Source organism: Equus przewalskii, chromosome X (genome assembly GCF_037783145.1).
Source record: "Equus przewalskii isolate Varuska chromosome X, EquPr2, whole genome shotgun sequence".
In the NCBI taxonomy this organism is placed as follows: domain Eukaryota; kingdom Metazoa; phylum Chordata; class Mammalia; order Perissodactyla; family Equidae; genus Equus; species Equus przewalskii.
Window position 1 is genome coordinate 104,990,401 of NC_091863.1, and position 19,122 is coordinate 105,009,522.

General features: G+C 39.9%; 1 protein-coding gene across 30 annotated transcripts in view; it reads right to left on the minus strand.

The window, feature by feature from the left end:
• Window positions 1–1,488: 1,488 nt before the first annotated feature.
• Window positions 1,489–19,122, minus strand: part of ENOX2 (ecto-NOX disulfide-thiol exchanger 2) — a 258,731-nt gene continuing 241,097 nt past the window's right edge. For 23 of the 30 annotated variants that reach the window (XM_070606271.1, XM_070606273.1, XM_070606278.1 and 20 more), the window contains 5 exons: window positions 14,034–14,215; window positions 11,797–11,904; window positions 8,294–8,402; window positions 5,573–5,658; window positions 1,489–3,037 (listed from right to left, as the gene is read on the minus strand). In XM_070606271.1, coding sequence (XP_070462372.1) covers window positions 2,906–3,037; window positions 5,573–5,658; window positions 8,294–8,402; window positions 11,797–11,904; window positions 14,034–14,215 — 617 coding nt within the window. In that variant the 3' untranslated portion in view covers window positions 1,489–2,905. The remainder of the gene's footprint in view (window positions 3,038–5,572; window positions 5,659–8,293; window positions 8,403–11,796; window positions 11,905–14,033; window positions 14,216–19,122) is intronic. The other 7 variants (XM_070606288.1, XM_070606287.1, XM_070606286.1 and 4 more) reach the window with 1 other exon arrangement.

Here is a 19,122-nt window from a genome sequence, read left to right on the forward strand (position 1 = left end):
TATAACACTGTGTAATTTCAAGTGTATCTTATTATTTATCAGTTTCTGTATAGACTGCATTGTGCTCATCACCAATCGTCTAGTCTTTATCCATCACCATATATATGTACCCCTTTATCCCTTTCGCCCTTCCTCTACCCCCTTCCCCTCTGATAACCACTAATCTGTTCTCTTTATCCATGTGTTTATTAACCTTCCACATATGAGTGAAATCATGCAGTGTTTGTCCTTCTCTGTCTGGCTTATTTCACTTAACATCATACCCTCAAGGCCCATCCATGTTGTTGCAAATGGGACGATTTTGTCTTTTTCATGGCTGAGTAGTAGTCCACTGTTTTTATATGCCACATCTTCTTTATCCATTCATCCATTGATGGACACTTGGGTTGCTTCCACATCTTGGCTATTGTGAATAACGCTGCGATGAACATAGGGGTGCATAGATCTCTTCATATTGTTGATTTCATGTTCTTTGGATAACTACTCAGTAGTGGGATAGCTGGATCGTATGGTAGATCTATTTTTAATTTTTTGAGAAATCTCCATACTGTTTTCCATAGTGGCTGCACCAGTTTGCATTCCCACCAGCGGTGTATGAGGGTTTCCTTTGCAGAGAGAGAAATTTATTTTAAGAAATTGGCTAATGTGATTGTGGAGGCTGGAAAGTCTGAAATTTGTAGGGCTGGCCAGCAGTCTGGAAATTCTGGCAGGTGTTAATGCTTCAGTCGTGAGTCCAAAGGCAATTTGGAGGCACAATTCCTTTCTCCTTAGAGTGCTTCAGTGTTTTCTCTTAAGGCCTTCAACTGATTGGATGAGGCCTACCCACATTATGCAGGGCAATCTCTTTACTCAAATTGTACTGGTTTAAATGTTAATCACATCCCAAAAATACCTTCACAGCAACATCTAGACTGGTGTTTGGCCAAGCAACTGAGCACTATAGCCTAGCCAACTTGACACACAAAAGTAACCATCACAACTGTGTTTTCGAGCAGGCTGGGAGGAGTACACCTGGACTAAATTGACAGGAATAACAGGAAGAGACCATATGTAGTACAAGCAGTGAAGGAGAGCAAGAGGCCCAGGTATGGCAGCTGTTGCTTTAAAATTTCATTTTATTTAACTTGTTTAAATAAGAAATAATTGATAAGTGGCTAATTTCTCTTGATTTTTAGATATTATTAAAATAAGGCATTCCAGGACCCATGAGACTGATGAATCAAAGCCTTCTGTAGCATTGATGACAGAGATGCTTCAGTGAGGAAGCCAGTGTAAAAATAACCCTAGCTTCCTGCTGGTGCCACAGCTGGGTGCTTAAGGGGGAAGCCAGCTTTCAGCATTAATGGGCTGCCATGGAACTCAATTTCTAGTTGTCAAGGCAGAAGGTTTAGCATCTTTTCCAACATCCTGGTAACTCAAAGGAAGAAATTGAGATGACTTACGAAAGGATTACTTCGCGAGCAAATAATTCAAAACAGAACACCAAACTGAGGTATAAAAAAGGAATATTTATCTTTTAAAAATACAACTTTGAACACTACTGACATCTCATTTACAAAGTATTTTCCTGAAATACTCTTCATTGGCTTTGCTTACTCAGTACATTCTCTTATTTTGAATCAAGACTCAAGGGAGGGCATGCTTGTGTTATTATAAGCACCACCAACACCACAAAAGAAAAGACCATCTCTGCCTCGGGATATTAGCCCCAAATCCCCATCCATTCCCTTTCTTTTCCATCACGCAGGACTTCCTGACTGGTCCACGCAAATTCTGCCATTGCAATCTGCTGATGGGCACCACAGAACCGGAGGTGTCCCTGGCAAATTGGCACTCCAGGTGGAGCTGACCTATGTGCAGGAGGCCTCACACACCCTGGTCCATTATTTATTCATAACCGAGAATTTTCCATTAATACGCATATCAAGCCTTTGCAAACATTCAGCATGAAGTAAACATATTATTTACAGCAGTACACGGTTTGCAATTCAACACGCTGACAGCAGAAGAAAAGAGACCAACAGACTTTGTAAGAAGGCCAGGGAGGAAAGCATATTAAAATAAATCCCTTTTGCTAATGTGTGTGTGTTTTATGTGCACATGTGCGTGTGTGCACATGTGTGTTTTAATTCATAGAAAACTAAACATGCCCTTCTTTAAAAGCAGACTATTTACAAGGTGATTCTGAATAGCACGTACACATGCCAGTCATACTGGACACTTGCTTTCTGCAAATACATATAGACATTTTTAAAATTCTGAAATAAACCTTTTATCTGATATATTAGAGAAAATAACTTTGGAACATTTGTCAACTTTTGGTTCACAGTAATTTTGCAAAAAGCCACAAACCATGCTTTGTCTTTTAAAAGGTGAACCTGGTCAAGCACCTTCTAGAAGACACTGACGTATTCTTCATTCACTGGCCTACTGGGGATTGGAAAGACAATGTCAGTTATGGAGTACCTCGTGCTCCTTTCATTCCTCTCACCAGTAGTAACATTAACGTGAAGGGAACTTTCGAAACACAAATCACATACAAATCATCAAAACATTTCAGTTAACAGTGTTTAAAAAAATACCAAAGTCTACAACAGTAGTACAGACACCGAAAACACCTCAAATACTCTTTAGCCTCAGGCCTTTCTCGATACTATTAATAAAAAAGACAACCAATTTGACAGAAAGGAAGTTACAGCACTTGAGGTTTGAGTCAATTTCTTTTAGGGCCTGTAGCTCGAGGTGCTGCTCTAGGATCCTTGTTTTAACTCAAAAGATATTCCAGGAATGAATTGACAAATTTAAAGCAATTTCCACTTGAAAACCATTGAAAATACAAATCACTTTCTAGGCTTGTCCAAGACACATTTAATTTTCAGGATCCAAGGTTGTTAGGGAAAGGGAATCAGGTCAGTTTCAAGCCCTCAAAGCCACAGAATTTCCACCTTTTCTCCAGACTGGCTCCAACTCCAGTCATTTCCTGCTTGAAGGTATGCTGGAGTCTGCTCATGAGACATTCCACATCACTGGTGCAGATCTGTGGGACAGAGGACATCTCCATTCAAAACCAGTGCTACCTTTCTAATCTGGGTCTTTTTCCCCAATGTTGCCTGCTTTAGAACGCTGATGCATACACGCATACATGTGCATGTTGTGGGTGGGGTTGACCCCTTCCTCCTCCTTGTGCATGTGTATGTGTTGGTTGAGTGGCTTCCAGATGGCAGCCTTCCTCTGCTGTGATCACCAGACCACTGAGCTTTATTTTTGTTTATATATTTCATAATTGCTTTATTTAGGTATAACTTACATACAACAAATTCACCTATTTCATATGTACAGTTTGATGAGTTTTAGTAAATATATGCAATTGTGCAAGTGTTACTACAATTCAGTTTTAGAACATTCCATCACCTCAAAAAAGTTCCTTCATGCCCCTTTGCAATCAATCCTCACTTCCAATCCCTGACTCAGATTTTCTCACTGTGGTTTTGCATTTTCTTGAAATTTCATATAAGTGTAATCATACAATATATAGTCCTTTGTGACTAGTTTCCTTCCCTTGGTATGATGTTTTTGAGATTGATTGTGACCGAGCTTTCTATTGGAAAGAGCTAGTGATGTCAGCCGTGTGGAGAGGCTTGGGTTTGTAGCCAGCTGAATGACAGTAATCAGTGCTGGTGATGCAACGTACAGGCCTACTGAAGCTGTGAAGTCTTTTGGGAGGAGAAGAAGGCAGAAATGGCTGCCACCAGAGAAGAATTCTGCACACACACATTAGTTCACAAAGAAAAAGTGACAGGAGAAGGGAGGACTCCATGTTCCTGCTTCTGTGCATTGTCTATACACACTACACTCACACACACACGCACACGCACACACATGCACACACATCAATACAAAACCAAAATCTGTGGAGCCTTTAGGGCTTGCTTCCGGTAGTCATCTTTACATTGGTAGCAACCTTCCTAACTGTGAACCTGGGCGCTAGGGCTTGACTGAATAGTACTAGGTGATCCTTAAAGAAACCCTGAGTCGCCACCACACTGAATGTTTCTGAAGCTGGAGGGAAGGAGCCCCCCAATTCTGCTGGTACCACTGCAGGCTCCCTTTGGGAGGCCCTGGCACTACTCTGGTAGGAAGCTGCTCAGGAGGAACTGGGCCTAGGCCAGGAGTGAAGTCATGTCTTCTTCCCAGTGCTGGTAGTAGACTGTACCCAGTTGAGCGAAAGAAGCACATTACAGAGTATGACATAGAGTCAAATCCCCATTTCAAAAACCGTAAATACATAATGTTATATATATATGCACATACAATGTAGGTGCAGCATATGCATAGAAAAAGATCTGAGATAAGACAGGCCAAACTGTTAACAGTGGTTATCCTTGAGGGGTGGGATGGTGGGTAACTTTCACTTTCCCTTTACTATATTTCTATATTGCTTATATTTTAAAGACAATACGTATGCATTATTTTTGTAATTTAAAAAAAGAACCAGATCATTTTTACTGACATATAGTTCAATTTCTTACCACTTCAACCAACCACTTGGTCCTGGCGCTCATTCCATCCCTCCCTTCACTGCCAAATGGGCTACTTAATTGCAGAATAGCATCACTTCCTAGAGGGAAATGAGGGGGAGTTCTAGCTAGAACTAGAACCCACGCCATGAGGAGGATGTATCACCACAGTTGGATTCCAAAATGGGCCAGTGCTGTTGTTAAGAGGACATATGCTTCAATGGTTTAACATGTAGGACATTCAACTGTCAGGAATCTGCATTTCAACGGCATTGCTCAAAAGGCCCAGATTTTGTGCAAGAGTGAGTACAACCCATGAGCAGGTTTAACTGAACCTGCTTCTGAAAATATGTATCATGAGGTTATTTCTTCTGAGGGGTCAAGAGTCCCCTCCTGCCTCTATGAGACATCCTTGACTTCCTAGGGATCTAGCACTTCCTCTTGCTCCTGATTGCTCTGTGAGTTCCCCCACAGGATAGGATCCAGGGAAGGAACTGGCCCACGAGATCAGCTGTGAGCAAATATTCAGTCTGTGTTATAGACTTATAGTTCCATCTTTTTTCACCCCTGCCTTGATTGTTTCATTACAGATAATGGCAGTGGTGATGAGGATGGCTGGGGAAGGGGCTGGAGGAAGACTTACAATTTTGAAATCTAACATTTGCTAATGGCTAAAGACCCAGGGCAAAAGTTTGACTGGTGAGAAATATGGTTAATCTGCAGCTTATATGTAAATTAAGAGAAAGGAGGAAAATTCTTCTAAGATGGATCTTGGAAGTAGGGTGGCCAACTCATTCAGGTTTGCCTGGGACTTCCTCAGTTTTAGCATTGGAAGTCCCAAGTCCCAGGAAACCCCTCAGTCTCAGGCAAATAGGGACAGACGGTCATCTTACTTGCAAGACAGAAGCTCTACACTGAATCACAGTGAGAGAATAGGCAAGGGAAATTTCCTTAGAGTGATTACTAATGACTTATTTATGCTTGAAGAGAGTAAGGTCACCTGTTCACAAAGAACCCTACATCCCCTTGCACACCAATTTCAGGCCCCCACATACCTTATTATCTAGACGGTGCAAGTAGGAACAAATGTATTCAATGCTTGCTCCAAATGGGTGGACATGAAGGAATGTGGAGATAATCCCTAGAGAGACAATACCATGGAGGTTACACTTGAGCATTGTATTCTTTATGATGCCACGTGACAGTGTATGGCAAGAGCTAACTCGCACGTACAACATACTACACACTGAGCACTACTCTGAGTTGACATATATGTTACTCATTTAATCTTTACAACAATCCTGTGAGGTAGGTATTACCATACCCATTTCACAGGTGAGAACACTGAGGCACAGAAAGTTTAAGCAACTTGCCCAAGGTCACACAGCTGGTAAGTGGCAGAGCTGGTATTTAAACCCAGGCAGTTGCTCTTAACCACTACACATACCGCCTCTTACCACACTAGATCACATGTAGAAAAGGTGGCATCTGAGGAGTCAGTGCCATCATTCATGCTGGCCAAAGACAATTTGAATTCTACGTTTTACCATGAATTTAGAATTTTACAATGAATTTAGATTGTGCTGGGTCTTGCAGCTCTTCTGCACATTCTTTAATTGGACTTTAGCCTCTTATGCGTTAATAACGTCTCGCTGTTGTGGCAAAAGTACAAATCATGCACTTTGCCTGATTAACCTCGAGCCTCTCACAAGAGAATCTGCTGATTATATTTGGGTTTTACTCTCTGAGTAGCTCTGTAAAGAAAAACCAAACATTTCATTCACTCAAGTAGTCACTAGCGTTCTGTTTGTGCTAAGAGCTCTGAATTTCTTGAAGCAACAGAATTCTTACAGCAGTTTACAGCCTCCAGGAATGTGCATGATTTTTACTCAACATAACTCTGGGGTGATTGACAGCTATACCTACTGCCTTGACTGTTCTGGCCATCAGGTTAATTGTTCTAATATTTCTTTCTCTGGCAACGGGTGGAATATAAATTGTTCAGAAGTCTACTATTTATTTCTTTAAATTTTTTGAATTCACCTCCCTTCATAAAATCAAAGGGACATCAAATATACCTAGAATTGAATTTGCTGAAAACTGCTAAGAAATACAAACTAAATTTGATTTGGTTTATAAATCACAACTTGTCTATCCTTTTAAGCAACTAAAAACATATCAAGTTTAGATTGTAGCTTGAAGTTCAAATCAGTTCTTTGTGAAAATTGTCGAAATATTAGATGGCAAGGGGCTGGGTTGGAGGATCCAAAAGGAACTGATGGTAGGGTTCAAAATCTGTTCAAAATGCATGCTGCCACTTATGACAGTGTTCTTAAATGACTAGGTAAATTGAATTTCTAAACACTGACTCAAGCTGAGAAACTTAAATTCTGAAGAAGACAGTCCATGTTCAAAGGAATTCTAGATGCTGTGGCCAAGAAAGGCTGTCAAATGCCAAGAAATAACTCCATAGGTTTCAAAACACTAGGCAGCTTTTGTGGGTTCACACCCAAAGAACCAATTTAAAAAACAGATTTTCCTTTCTTTCTGTCAGCCCAAGAATACTTTCTTTAAAAAACAAGCAACACTTATCTTAAGAATCTTTGTTTCTAGAACTATCCATTTACAGAGGCTTCCTCCTACCCCCGGCTCTTCTCTGACAGGTCTCCCCGTTGCCATGCCAATTTGTTAAAGAACTTTGAGTTGGAAAATGGAAATAAATTGTTACTTTTCTTGAAGACTCAATGGCAGATCTCCCTGTGCATCCTCATTAACATATCAAAGTGTCAAATCTCAGTACAACATCCATTACCAAAGGAGGCAGATATATCTTAAAATATGCAGAACCCAATCACTGTGGAGGACTTTTGAGACTGGGATGGGGCTACTATGTGGCTCAGCTTCCAAGAAGGGAGTTGGGATTATTTGCTGAGGCCCAAGACCAGCCCCTTTTAGATGAGTGAATATTTTAAGACCTCAATCTGCCAGTATTCTCCAAATAGAATAAGAGGTCAACAAATATTTGTGAATAGTGCTGTAAGTGCAAAATGATTTCCATATATGGAGGGCTTACTATGGGCTGGGCACTTTGCTAAGCGATTTTGATGAAATATTGTATTTAAAATTTGCAGTTGCCCTTGAGGTGAGTAATATTATCATGCCCATTTTGCAGATGGAGGAACTGTAGCTCAGGATGGAAATGGTAGGGTCAAGACGGGAAGAGAGGTCTGTCTAATGCCTTAACTATTTATGCTATCTTGCCTCTCTGAATGAATTTTTATATAATGAGAGCAATCGTAGCACTGATCTCATCAAAGCCCACCAGCGTCCAACACCCCACAGACGGCCTCCTGAGTCATCTGCCAGGAACCTGGAAAAACTTAAGAGAGGCACATGCTTCCTCCGGAGGCTCATCTGGAAAAGCTCTCTGCCAGAGAGTGTCCGCAGTATCCCTTGAGTGGGAGTGGGAGGGCTCAGGTATCCTCGCATAGAGATTTAAAAAACCTACGTGTTTCTCCAGCTGATCCTCTCTTAGCATAGTTCTTATACTGACACACTTGATGTGGCAGTGGCCACAAAGGGCTTGAAGAGGGCTGGGAGCTGCTGCTACCATTTTCATTGAACCTGTACTTGTTCTTACCCTGTCATCTTCAGGACTCTGGGTCCTCGCACTGTCATGCTTCATAAATGTTTGGTGTGTGCTTATTCATCTTAGGTAAACCCCTTCCCTCCTCCACGGCCCTCTCTACATTGTGTGTGTGTGTCAGCTTCCTTACCCACTAGCAGTGCTTCACGTTCAGATTTGATAGGACTGCTGTTGAGAGTCTTCTCCAGAGGGTAGTCACTATCCTGGCTTGATGCACACAGTCTAGAAGCACAGCTTTCCTGTGGAAATAACATGATTCTCAGGTCAGTTCACCTTATTTGGTGACAGACTTGGTTTCAATTACACAATAGGAACTTCTTAACACAGCATCCTAAAAGCAATACTGTCCAATTTTGATTACTGAATGGGAGGGAAAACAGCATAAATTACAAAAGCATCACACATAATCCATAGCCTCTTTATATGGCTTCAAAACACAGAAAAATTAAGGCATTCATCTTCACCAGCTTTTTTTTCTGCCTTCACCATTCTTGACTCTATACAAGTAATCTGGGGAACCAGACCAAACATTTACTGTTTACTACGTACCAGGCACTGTTAGGTATGTATTCTCTCCATGCTACAGATGAGGAAAGCAAGGCTCAGATAAATTAGGTAAATTGCGTAAGATCACATTCCTAGGAAGTGTAGAGCCTGGATTTCATCCCAGGCCATCCACTGTTAAAAAACCATTCTCTTTTATTTTAGGTCTAGACTCTGCTAAAGGTTAAGTCCCATCTCTGACTGGAAAATCTACAATGTAGCTCATCCACTGGCAGGTAATCAACTTGGAACTAAAAGTTAGAGCCTCTATTTATTGACTATCAACTCTCTCTCTCTTCTCTGTGATAAGAACATCATCAGTTAGTATTCTCCTGACTTTATAGCAAGAAATGACCACGACCAAAAATGTCATTACTCAGTGACCTTCTTTGTTGTTGAAAATTTTCTCTTTCTGAGCATAGCAGGTATGTTTCATATGAGATATTCAGGTGAAATCCATGACCAGCAAACAAACTGACAAATACCTCCAGACCTTTCATGGATCTTTCTTTCTCTCTTTGGATACTGAGAACATCTTTTCTGTTTTATGAATGTGAAGGAAGAACCTTCAGAAGAAGGAACAAAAGAGATCACTGCTTCAATCTCACTGTTATTATACAAGAAAATGCAGGGGGGGAAATGCTCCTGTGGGGCAGAGCATGGCTGACTCAGATGCTTTGTCACTTCTTCCCTTCCACAAGCCCTCAGCAGGGACAGGTTACCTTCTGTTTTCCTTAAAGGTGTCTTCAAAGCTTCCAGGATGCTGCCCCTGAATGAAACAAATGGTCTATGCTCCAAGACATGTTGTTTTGTGGATTTACAGGCTTCCTGGCTGTAGTCAGAAGGGAAACCTTTCTTGATGATCTACTCAATCTTCGGCCTTTAGAATCCAATCCAGGCAGTAAGCATCATGCCAAGTTTGACTTAAACTACTGGCTCACTTCTAAGCCACAGGGTGCACATGTGCTTCTAACTCTCTTAAAACATTAAATGATCCAGTAAGCCATATCTTAAGTGTGAGAGTTTAACAGATTGGGGTTGATTTAAGATGTGAAGACATGTGAGAGGTTTTAGCCATCTTGAATGGAAATGCAGCCTTACTGAAACCTGACTTCAATTTTATTATAGTTGGCATTTAAAAAATTAGAAGGTATATTGAAGGGATGCTTATCACCTTGGATTTTACTAGCAGATTCAAAGAGCTAGTTCTTCCTGCAGCAAGACAAATATAAGTCACATTGTTATATTGCAAAACACTGACAATAACTCACACTGTGCTTTACTGTCAAGAAACCCAAACAAAAACAAAAAAGATCTCTCCTCACCAAAACTTACTGCTTTCCTTTCATCCTGAAATTATTTTGCAGTCTAATGTGGTGGTACTTTGCTTCCTAACCTAATTGTGTCAGGTTGAAATATTTGGTCACGAATCAGCTTCCCAGAGAAGATCAGTTTATAATGAACTGTCACAACTTTCTCTGAAAAAAGCTTTGTTTAAAATAACAGGAAAAAACATATTCTGACACATTTTCCTGATTATCAGTTGGATCTCTTTCCTTGTGCTCTTTAGCTGCCAGTTCATGGTATATTCAGTTTCAGAACGGGAAACACTTAGTCTTAAGTACAACATGGCAAGTTTCCCCTATGCCATCTGACCTCTTGCTTGTTTAAATGAAATACTTTACAAAGCAGAAAACTGCTTACATTAAATCACTAAAAATGCCCTTAAGTCAATTTGTGACGTCAATCCTGAAGAGTGATTTCTAGGCATAATGTCATTAGCACAAACCCACATCTATCTAGTCTTCTGGCTACACACTCCATTTTATGCAAGAAGCGAAACAGAGCTATGTAGCAGCTCTGGGACATTTTAGAAGCTCTCATAGTATGAGGAAAGTCCTGCTAAATAGAGCAGATTTGGCACTTTTCAATTAAATGCTTGATAAATGAATTTCTCTGGGATTGTGCTTGTTTCTTTAATAGCACCCACAAAAGTGGGAAGACAGTTGGTTTTATGAAGTGGAAGAATTAAAAGCATATTGCAAATGGCCTCCAGCAGAAAACACTTTCAATCATTTGTTTCAACTACACCAAGGTTGCCAGTGCTTAATGGCACTCCGGGGGAAGTCACTATGCTGGCAAAAACACCCAGGGCCTTTACGCATTGCATCTTCCTGAGTTGAGCACTGAAGATAAAGAGCATGAGCTCTTGTGGAATTGTAGCACTGCTGACTTCTGGCACTGTAGCACTGTTGATTTCTGGCTCTTGGTCTAAGCTCCTAATCTTCTCTTCCTTCTGAGACATTAAAATCAGGCAGTTCTGGTCAACGGGCCTTCCTTTTTAGAGGATAACTTCAGATAAATGTTCAGACATAAAGGAGATCAGAGAGGTATGACAGGGAGACACCATGAGTACACTTCACACATTTTAAATAGGCTGGGCACCTGATTCATAGTTGTGATACATTAATCCACCCAGATGTTAGGAGACTCTCTCAGAGGTCCTCGCTGGTAGTTCGTACTGCTGTAGGCTCTCACTAGGCAAAGTTCCATCTTGCCTTCCCTGTTGCTATTATCTAGCTTTAGAATAATGTGTCCCCTTGTTTGCTTTCCAAGGTTTCCCCACCTTTTGGTTTTGGCCATTTCATCTGCAACTACTCATTATTACACTAGATGGAGTGTCTGCGAAGAAATGTCAACGTTCTAGTTGCACTGGTGTTTCTTCCTTTAATGAAATGCTTAATTAAAGGCATTTTGTGTCACACGAATTTTCCAGGCTGCTATCTGCTTGACACATTGAAGAAGGGATGAGGTGTACACTCTGGTCTTCTCCAAGAGAGAAGACTGAGGAATAGGGATGGACTTTTTATTCCTGAAAAGTATACTCTCCAGAACCCTTAGAAATGCCAATGACTTACACGTAAAAGCAGAGCCCTTGATTCAAGAATTATCCTGGAGATGGGGCTTTTAATCCCCAATCGGCCAAACATCCCACATTGATTTCTCTTGCAGTAACTTCTAGGGCATTCTCATTGTCACTGAAAAGGGGGGAAAGGGGCAAGGAAAAAGGTTCACTTAGGACTCATGTACCTTTTCTTTAAGATTTTCCAACATTTTTTCCACCTGTAATTTGTCATCTTTGATTTTTTCCAGTTCAGCTTCTTTCCTTTTGTATTCCTCTTGGACTTTGAGTAGATGCTACAAGAAAGACCAAAGACAATCAAGTCTTAAGGAGTCACACTTCGCTTAAAAACTCTGGCTGAAGTTAGATATTAGGCTGGCCTGCCTCACTCTCCCCCAGCACACACATCATTTCTCCATGCAGAGACACTAAAGGGAAAATCACGATACTTTTCACTTTAAGTTATTTCATCTGGCTCTTATGAACTTCCATTGGACTTGCTCATATTTTAGAAAGAGTCTGAGAAACTAACTGATCTAATCACTTCACTTTCCTATTCCAGCCGGCGGAAAGGGTAAGGTGCAGTTAATACGGTGTAGACAACATCTTGATTGTTACATAGAACTGAACTTAATGTAAAGCATTCTTGCAAATAGCCATTTTCCAAGCCAAGTTCAACTTCAGTGAGGAAAGTAGTAAAGAATCCAAATTTCACAAATGTTAGTTTCCATATCAGTAGGCAAGGAACTGGACTTATCATTATTAATGATTATAATAAATACTATTTTTTTAGCATTTAACATGTGCCAAGCATTGTGCAAAGGGTTTCATATGCATGATCTCATTTAAACCTCACAATAACCTTATGATTCATAATCCTGAGCCTTAAAGAAGTTTAGTGGTTTGCCTAAGGCCATTCAGATAGCAAGTAGCGGAAGTGGGATTTAAACCCAGGTTGGGTGAAACCCACGGCCCATGCTGTTAACCACCATATTACACTATATATCTTTCTGGGATAAGATGAGAGGGATTTTATCACTGTTTACAAGGCTATTTTCCAATAAAAAGTAATCAAAATGAGTGAAATCAATTTTTCAGGAGATAGAAACCTAATTGTCTCACTGAAGTCTTTGAAGTGATGAAATGAAAAAAAAAGTTCATCATCTTTCAATTGCATTTTAATAGCAGAACTGTCCTTCTGTACGGTTTCAAAATCTAGGTAAGAGGGGAAAACAACAAGAAAACGTTTCCAAAGTCTTGCTTTTCAGAGGCTTGCAAAAGACCATTGGAAGGGCTAAAAGACACAGTACAATGTACATTGTCAACATTCTTTGAAGTCTAGCTGAGGAGATGCATTTTTTGGTGGAAAGATCTCTAATGTAATTTACATGTTCCAATTAAACTACATGGTGACAATAAAAGGAAAGTAAGGATTACTTCACACATTTTGCTAACAGGAAAGGTGAAATATTAACGTGACATTGCTTGTCACACATGAAGACAATGGTAGCAGAATTAGGAACATGGGGCTCCTAATGCCAGAAGAGACTCCCTGTTCACAATTTGTGATTTCCAACCAGCAATAAGCTTTGCCCTAGATAATTCCAAGGCACACAATTAAAAACCTATTGCAAAATTTCAGTTGTAAGGAAAATGGGTGGTAGTCTGGCAAGACAGAAGAGGATAGTACCCTTACTCAGAAGTACTACTCCCTTACTATAACGAGAACAGATGTTGACACCTTTTGAACTGTAGGCTCACTGTGGTGGTGGTTATAGAAAACTTCTAGATATTGAGCATCTATTACACAATGTTGTATTGAATGCAATTACAGTTGGATGCACTTATTTACTTTACTTTTTATACTTGGAATAATGTGCAGGTAAACTCATTCACATAAATGACTGTGAAAACAAAACAAAATAAAAGCAAATTGGTATTATGTGTCCAAAGCATTGATACTTAACAAACCCGTAACACCCCTGCTTCCACCCAAATCAAGGGTAGGATTCCTGTCATTCCTTCTAAAAGGCTGTATTACTCTGCATTATATCAACTAGATACTTAATCACTAGCACTTTTCCACATCTAAGTAACTGAGGTTCTTCATAAGGACCCTGAGGTCCAGATCCCAAAGTGCCTTCTGAAGCATAAAGAAAATATTAGATTAAGTTAGAATAGTTTTATTGTTAAGTATTTTTCACTGAATGCTCATTCTTTGAAAATCAGTGATCCATTGCTATCTCTGTATTAACCAGAATATTTCATTAACCACAACACATAATCCCTTCCTCAGCTAGGCCGAAGAACAGAATATCAAGAAGAATAAGAGGTCTGCTATTCTAGTTGCTTGCAGGTTACCCTTTTGCAGGTGAAAAGCTAATGCTATCCTTCCAAAAAGCTCAGAAGACCAAAATGCCTTTACCTGTTGCATTCCTTGAAGGGCTTGTTGCAGGAGTTTTAGCTGCTGCTCCTTGTTTGGGTCATCTTCTCTGTGGGCTTTGCCTTGTTCTTGCTTGAGCAGCTCTACCTCATTCCGATAGGCATCGAGCTGCCAACGGAGGCTGTCATTTTCTTCCTTCAGTGCTTCTGTCTGTGATACTAAAGCTAAGCAGTAAATATAAAGTAGTAAAACCACACATCCAGATTCCTTTGTGGTTTACCCTTAGTGTCACGAAAATTTGGTATTTTAAATTGACATGCATAAAACACATCTCAATGAAAAACTGAATTGGCCATGTCAGCAAGAGATGGACACAAAAGCACACAGACCCATTTTTGTAAAGGAACACAGGATTCCACCCCATGAAAGTCCTCATCAGGTTTCATGTTCTTTACCCCAAATATAATTAAGATATTTTCAGGGAACATTGGTTATTTTTATTTGCAATGCAACAAATAGTAAAAAGCCTTGTAATAATAAAATACAGGACTAATTGTCTAGAACTGACGACTGTCCACACAATAATTTTGCTGACAGTTGTTTTAAAAAATATAGCCTTGTCTGTTCCTAAAGAGGAAAGGCAAATGTAAAAATTAAGACACAAGACTTCTGGTTTCTGGTCTAGCATGTAAGGAGCTTAGAAGTTGCCACTCTGTCCTAACAACAAGCCAAAAGCAGAACAAACTGAAAAATCGACAACTCTTCTTAGATCCAGCAGAGAAGTGAGATCACAGGGCAAACTGCTGTCCCGACAACTGGAGAGAATCACAACTTACCAGACCAGAAACTCATGAGCAGAAACCTCCACAGGAACCAGTGCCAGGGCAGGAAAACCTAAACTGTAATTGGCAAATTGCTGGAGGCTCAGTGTGGACAAGGCTGAGAGGTAAAAAGTCCAGGGGAACCCAGTCATAATAAGGTCCCCATACTTTTGTGAGTTTTATATCCAGGTGCTCAAGTGGGTCTTCACAGAGAACGCTGGAGAAAAATCCCCTTGTGCTTTTAGCAAGGGGAGGAAAGAGGAACCATTTTGAAATATGCCAGAGCATCCTGTTCCTCTTAACAACATCTACCTTCAGAAGGAACTATTTTACCAGGAGCCTAACCTGCTGGGGTTTACCAGAGCCTAACTGATCTCGGGAAAGGAAATACCCAACTCTAGTCCCCTCTAGCCATCTTGGCCCATGTGAAGGGAGAAAAAAACTGAGAAGCACTTGTGAAGTTCACAGTCCAGAGGCACAGGCTCACTAAAAGACTGAGACCTAATCATAGGACTATAGAATTCTTCCCCTCCCCCCACACCTGACCACCACACCATTAAAGTCCTATTTACCGGAGTTACTTTCACCTAGTACATCATTTCCAGATTTCAACAAATAAATTACAAGACATACTAAAAGGTAAAAAGAACAGTTTGAATAGGGATCACAACCAGAGTCAGATATAGCAGAAATGTTGGAATTATCAGACCAGGAATTTAAAACAACTATGATTAGCATGCTAAGGGCTTCAATGAAAAAAGTAGATAACATACAAGAACAGATGGATAATGCAAGGAGAAACATGGAAATTCTAAGAAAGAATCAAATAGAAAGGCTAGAGATAGAAAACACTGTAACAGAAATGAAAAATGTTTTTGATGAGCTTATTAATAGACCGGATATGGATGTGGAAAAAATCTCTGAGCTTGAGGATATGACAATAGAAACTGCCTAAACTGAAAAGCAAAGAGAAAAAAGCCTGAAAAAAACCAAACCAAATATCCAAGAACTGTGGGACAACTACAAAAGATGTAACATACGTGTAATGAGAATATCAGAAGGAGAAGAAAGAGAGACAGGAACAGAAGCAATAAGTGAAGGAATAACGCCTGAAATTTTCCCTTACTTAACGTCAGACACCAAATCACAGATCCAGGAAGCTCAGACAACATCAAACAGGATAAATGTCAAAAAAATTAGACCTGAACAGATACCTCACCAAAGATATACCAATGGCAAGTAAGCATCATCTTATGTCATATGTCATTTGTTGTTGTTAGTGCTGTGGAGTCAATTCCAACTTCTAGAGACCCTGTGTACAGCAGAGCGGAACCCAGCCTGGTCTTTTTGAGCCATCCCCTCACCTTCTGCACTATATCAGACAATGTCCTGCTGCCATTCGTAGGGTTTTCATGGCCAACTTTTTCGGAAATGTGTGGCCAGTTCCTTCTTCCTAGTCTGTCTTACTCTAAGAGCTCCACTGAAACCTGTCCACCATGGGTGACTGTGCTGGTGTTTGAAATACTGGTGGCATAGCTTTCAGCCACACAGTATGACAACTGACAGACGGGTGGTGTGGTTCCCTGACTAGGAAATGAACCTGGGCTGCAGTAGTGAGAGCACCAAATCTTAATCTCTAGACCACTAGGGCTGGCTGCATCATATGTCATTAGGAAATTGCCAATTAAAACAACAATGTACTACACACTTATTAGAATTGCCACAATCCAAAACAACAACACCATCAAGTGCTGACAAGGATGTAGCGCAAACAAGAACTCTCCTTTATTGCTGGTGGGAATGCAAAATGGTACAGCCACTTTGGAAGACAGTTTGGCAGTTTCTTATAAAACTAAACATACTCTTACCATATAATCCAACAATCATGCTGCTTGGTATTTATCCAAGTGAGCTTAAAACTTACATCCCCGCAAAAACATGAACACAGATTTTATATCAGCTTTATTCATAATTGCTAAAATTTGGAAACAACTGCAATGTCCTTCAGTAGGTGAATGGATAACTAAACTGTAGTACATTCAGACAATGGAATATTATTCAGCACTAAAAAGAAATGAGCTATGAAGCCATGAAAAGACCTGGAGGAAATGTAAATGCATATTGATACGTGAAAGAAGCCAATCTGAAAAGGCTACATACAGTATGATTCCAACTATATGACATTCTGGAAAAGGCAAAACTATAGAGTCAGTAAAAAGATCGGTGGTTGTCAGGGGTTGAAAGGAGGGAGGGGTGGATAGGCAGACCACAGAGGATTTTTAGGGCAGTGAAACTCTTCTGTATGATATTACAATGGTGGATACATACATTTTAAACATTTGTCCAAATCCAGAGACTATACAACATCGAGTGAACTCTAACGTAAACTAGGGACTTTGGGTGATAACAATGTATTCATTGATCGTAACAATGTACCACTGTGTTGCAAGATGTCAATAGGGGAGACTGTGTGTGGTGGGGGGACCGGGGTACTTGGAAACTCTCTGTACTTCCTGTTCAATTTTGTTATGAACCTGAAACTGATCTAAAAATTAAAGTTTATTAATTAAAAAAACTAAGACACATGAGGAAATCTATGTTAAATTTAATTATTTATGGCACATTTTTCAAGGTCAGAAATCATAAAAGCTATTTCAAAATATTTAATCAGAGGATTTTCATTCATTCAACAAACATGTATTGAGTACCTTCTACGTTCCAGGCTTATGATTGTGGTAAAAAATGAGATTTCACTAATCTCTATTGTTTACACTCCAAATTAATGGAAACATTTGTAGTTTATTCTTTTTTTGATTCCTAACAGAGCATACAGCCCAGAAACGAGACATTATCAAAATGGATCAAAATTACAAACCTGTCTATTAAATATACAAGCATGTTAAAAAGCAATTTGACAAAGCTGTGCATTCTTTCAGCTACCCATGGGGAGGGACTTGGGGTAGAAGAAAGTAAAAGTAAGTAATGGAAATAAAATCTTCATGATTATTAGCTATAAATAGTGGAAGAAGAGTTTTCTTCAAAGACAAGATTCATCCTTTACCTAATGAATGGAAAGAAGTCGTGTTATACAAAGATGAAATATATAGAAGAAAACCATATTCTGAGGGTGAAAACATTCCCTAGTCCTAAAAGGAAGCTGCCTCTAGGGAGCTGCTGGGTTTAATTCGATGCCTTGAGCCTGAGGGTCTTCCTAAATCAGTCAAGTACTGAGGTAGGCTGATGTAGTCAGATTGTCTATCCAAAGCAGAGAATGACAATGTAATAGGAAGGGTTCTGGTGAGAAATATTTCCTGGTAATGTTGAGATATGTCCTTAGTGTCCACATTTGTTTTCTGTGGATGGCCATCAATTACCCTGATATGGCAGTTGATACTCTGCATTTTAGTTTAAAAAAATTACAAAAGACCTTTGGCATGCCACATTCATTTTATGTTTGGTTTTATTGCTGATTTTAATTCTTGCTGTAACCACACAGATTTGTGTCTTTGAAGAGAAAGCTGTTACACAGACTTGGATTCTCAGCACTCCAAATAATATCTATCCTTGCCATCTCTCCCAGGGGCTGGGATACTTGTCACTGGACAGGCAGTGTTCCTAATAATCACAATAATAAAAGGAGATGCTAAAAGTGAAGATGACTGTATATAGAAAACTGTATGGAAAAAGAGACATTGACTATCTGTCAAACGGGAAGAAATATTTGATTTGCTTGCTGGGTCAGTACCAAGGATAGCATCTCGAGCTGGAGTTCGGCTGAATAGCATAGAGGTTACTCTGTAAATCAAGTGACTGCTACAGATGGACGGTTATTTATTTCTGCTTTGGTTTGCATGTTTGTCCTCTAGCAAGCCACATGGCTCAATACAAAATAGTGATATTTCATCTTCCTCCTTTTGTTTCTTCTTGTACTGCAGGCCAGTAATTATGCTCATGTCCTGCAAGTCATGTGGAGAAACATGGAAGAGAAAAGGGCAGAGATCTAGTAGAATGGTTAGAGGCATATTCTCCAGTTTAAATATGAAAATATTTTCCCTCTGAGAAAATGAGGAGGACAAACTGCTTCCCTCCTGGGGCAAAGGGCATGCTGATGACCAGAGATGGGTGCGTGCAGCCAAGTGGGAGCAGATAATAATCTCTTCAGTTTGGACTTGTCACTAAGAAAAAGAAAATGGGATCTCCTATAGTGTTACTAGGGGACCCTACTTACAAATGTATTTCCCACTCTCTGAAATGAGGGTTTTTGTCATTTTAATGAGGACACCAAGTCTTTAGTTTCACAGACTTAATAT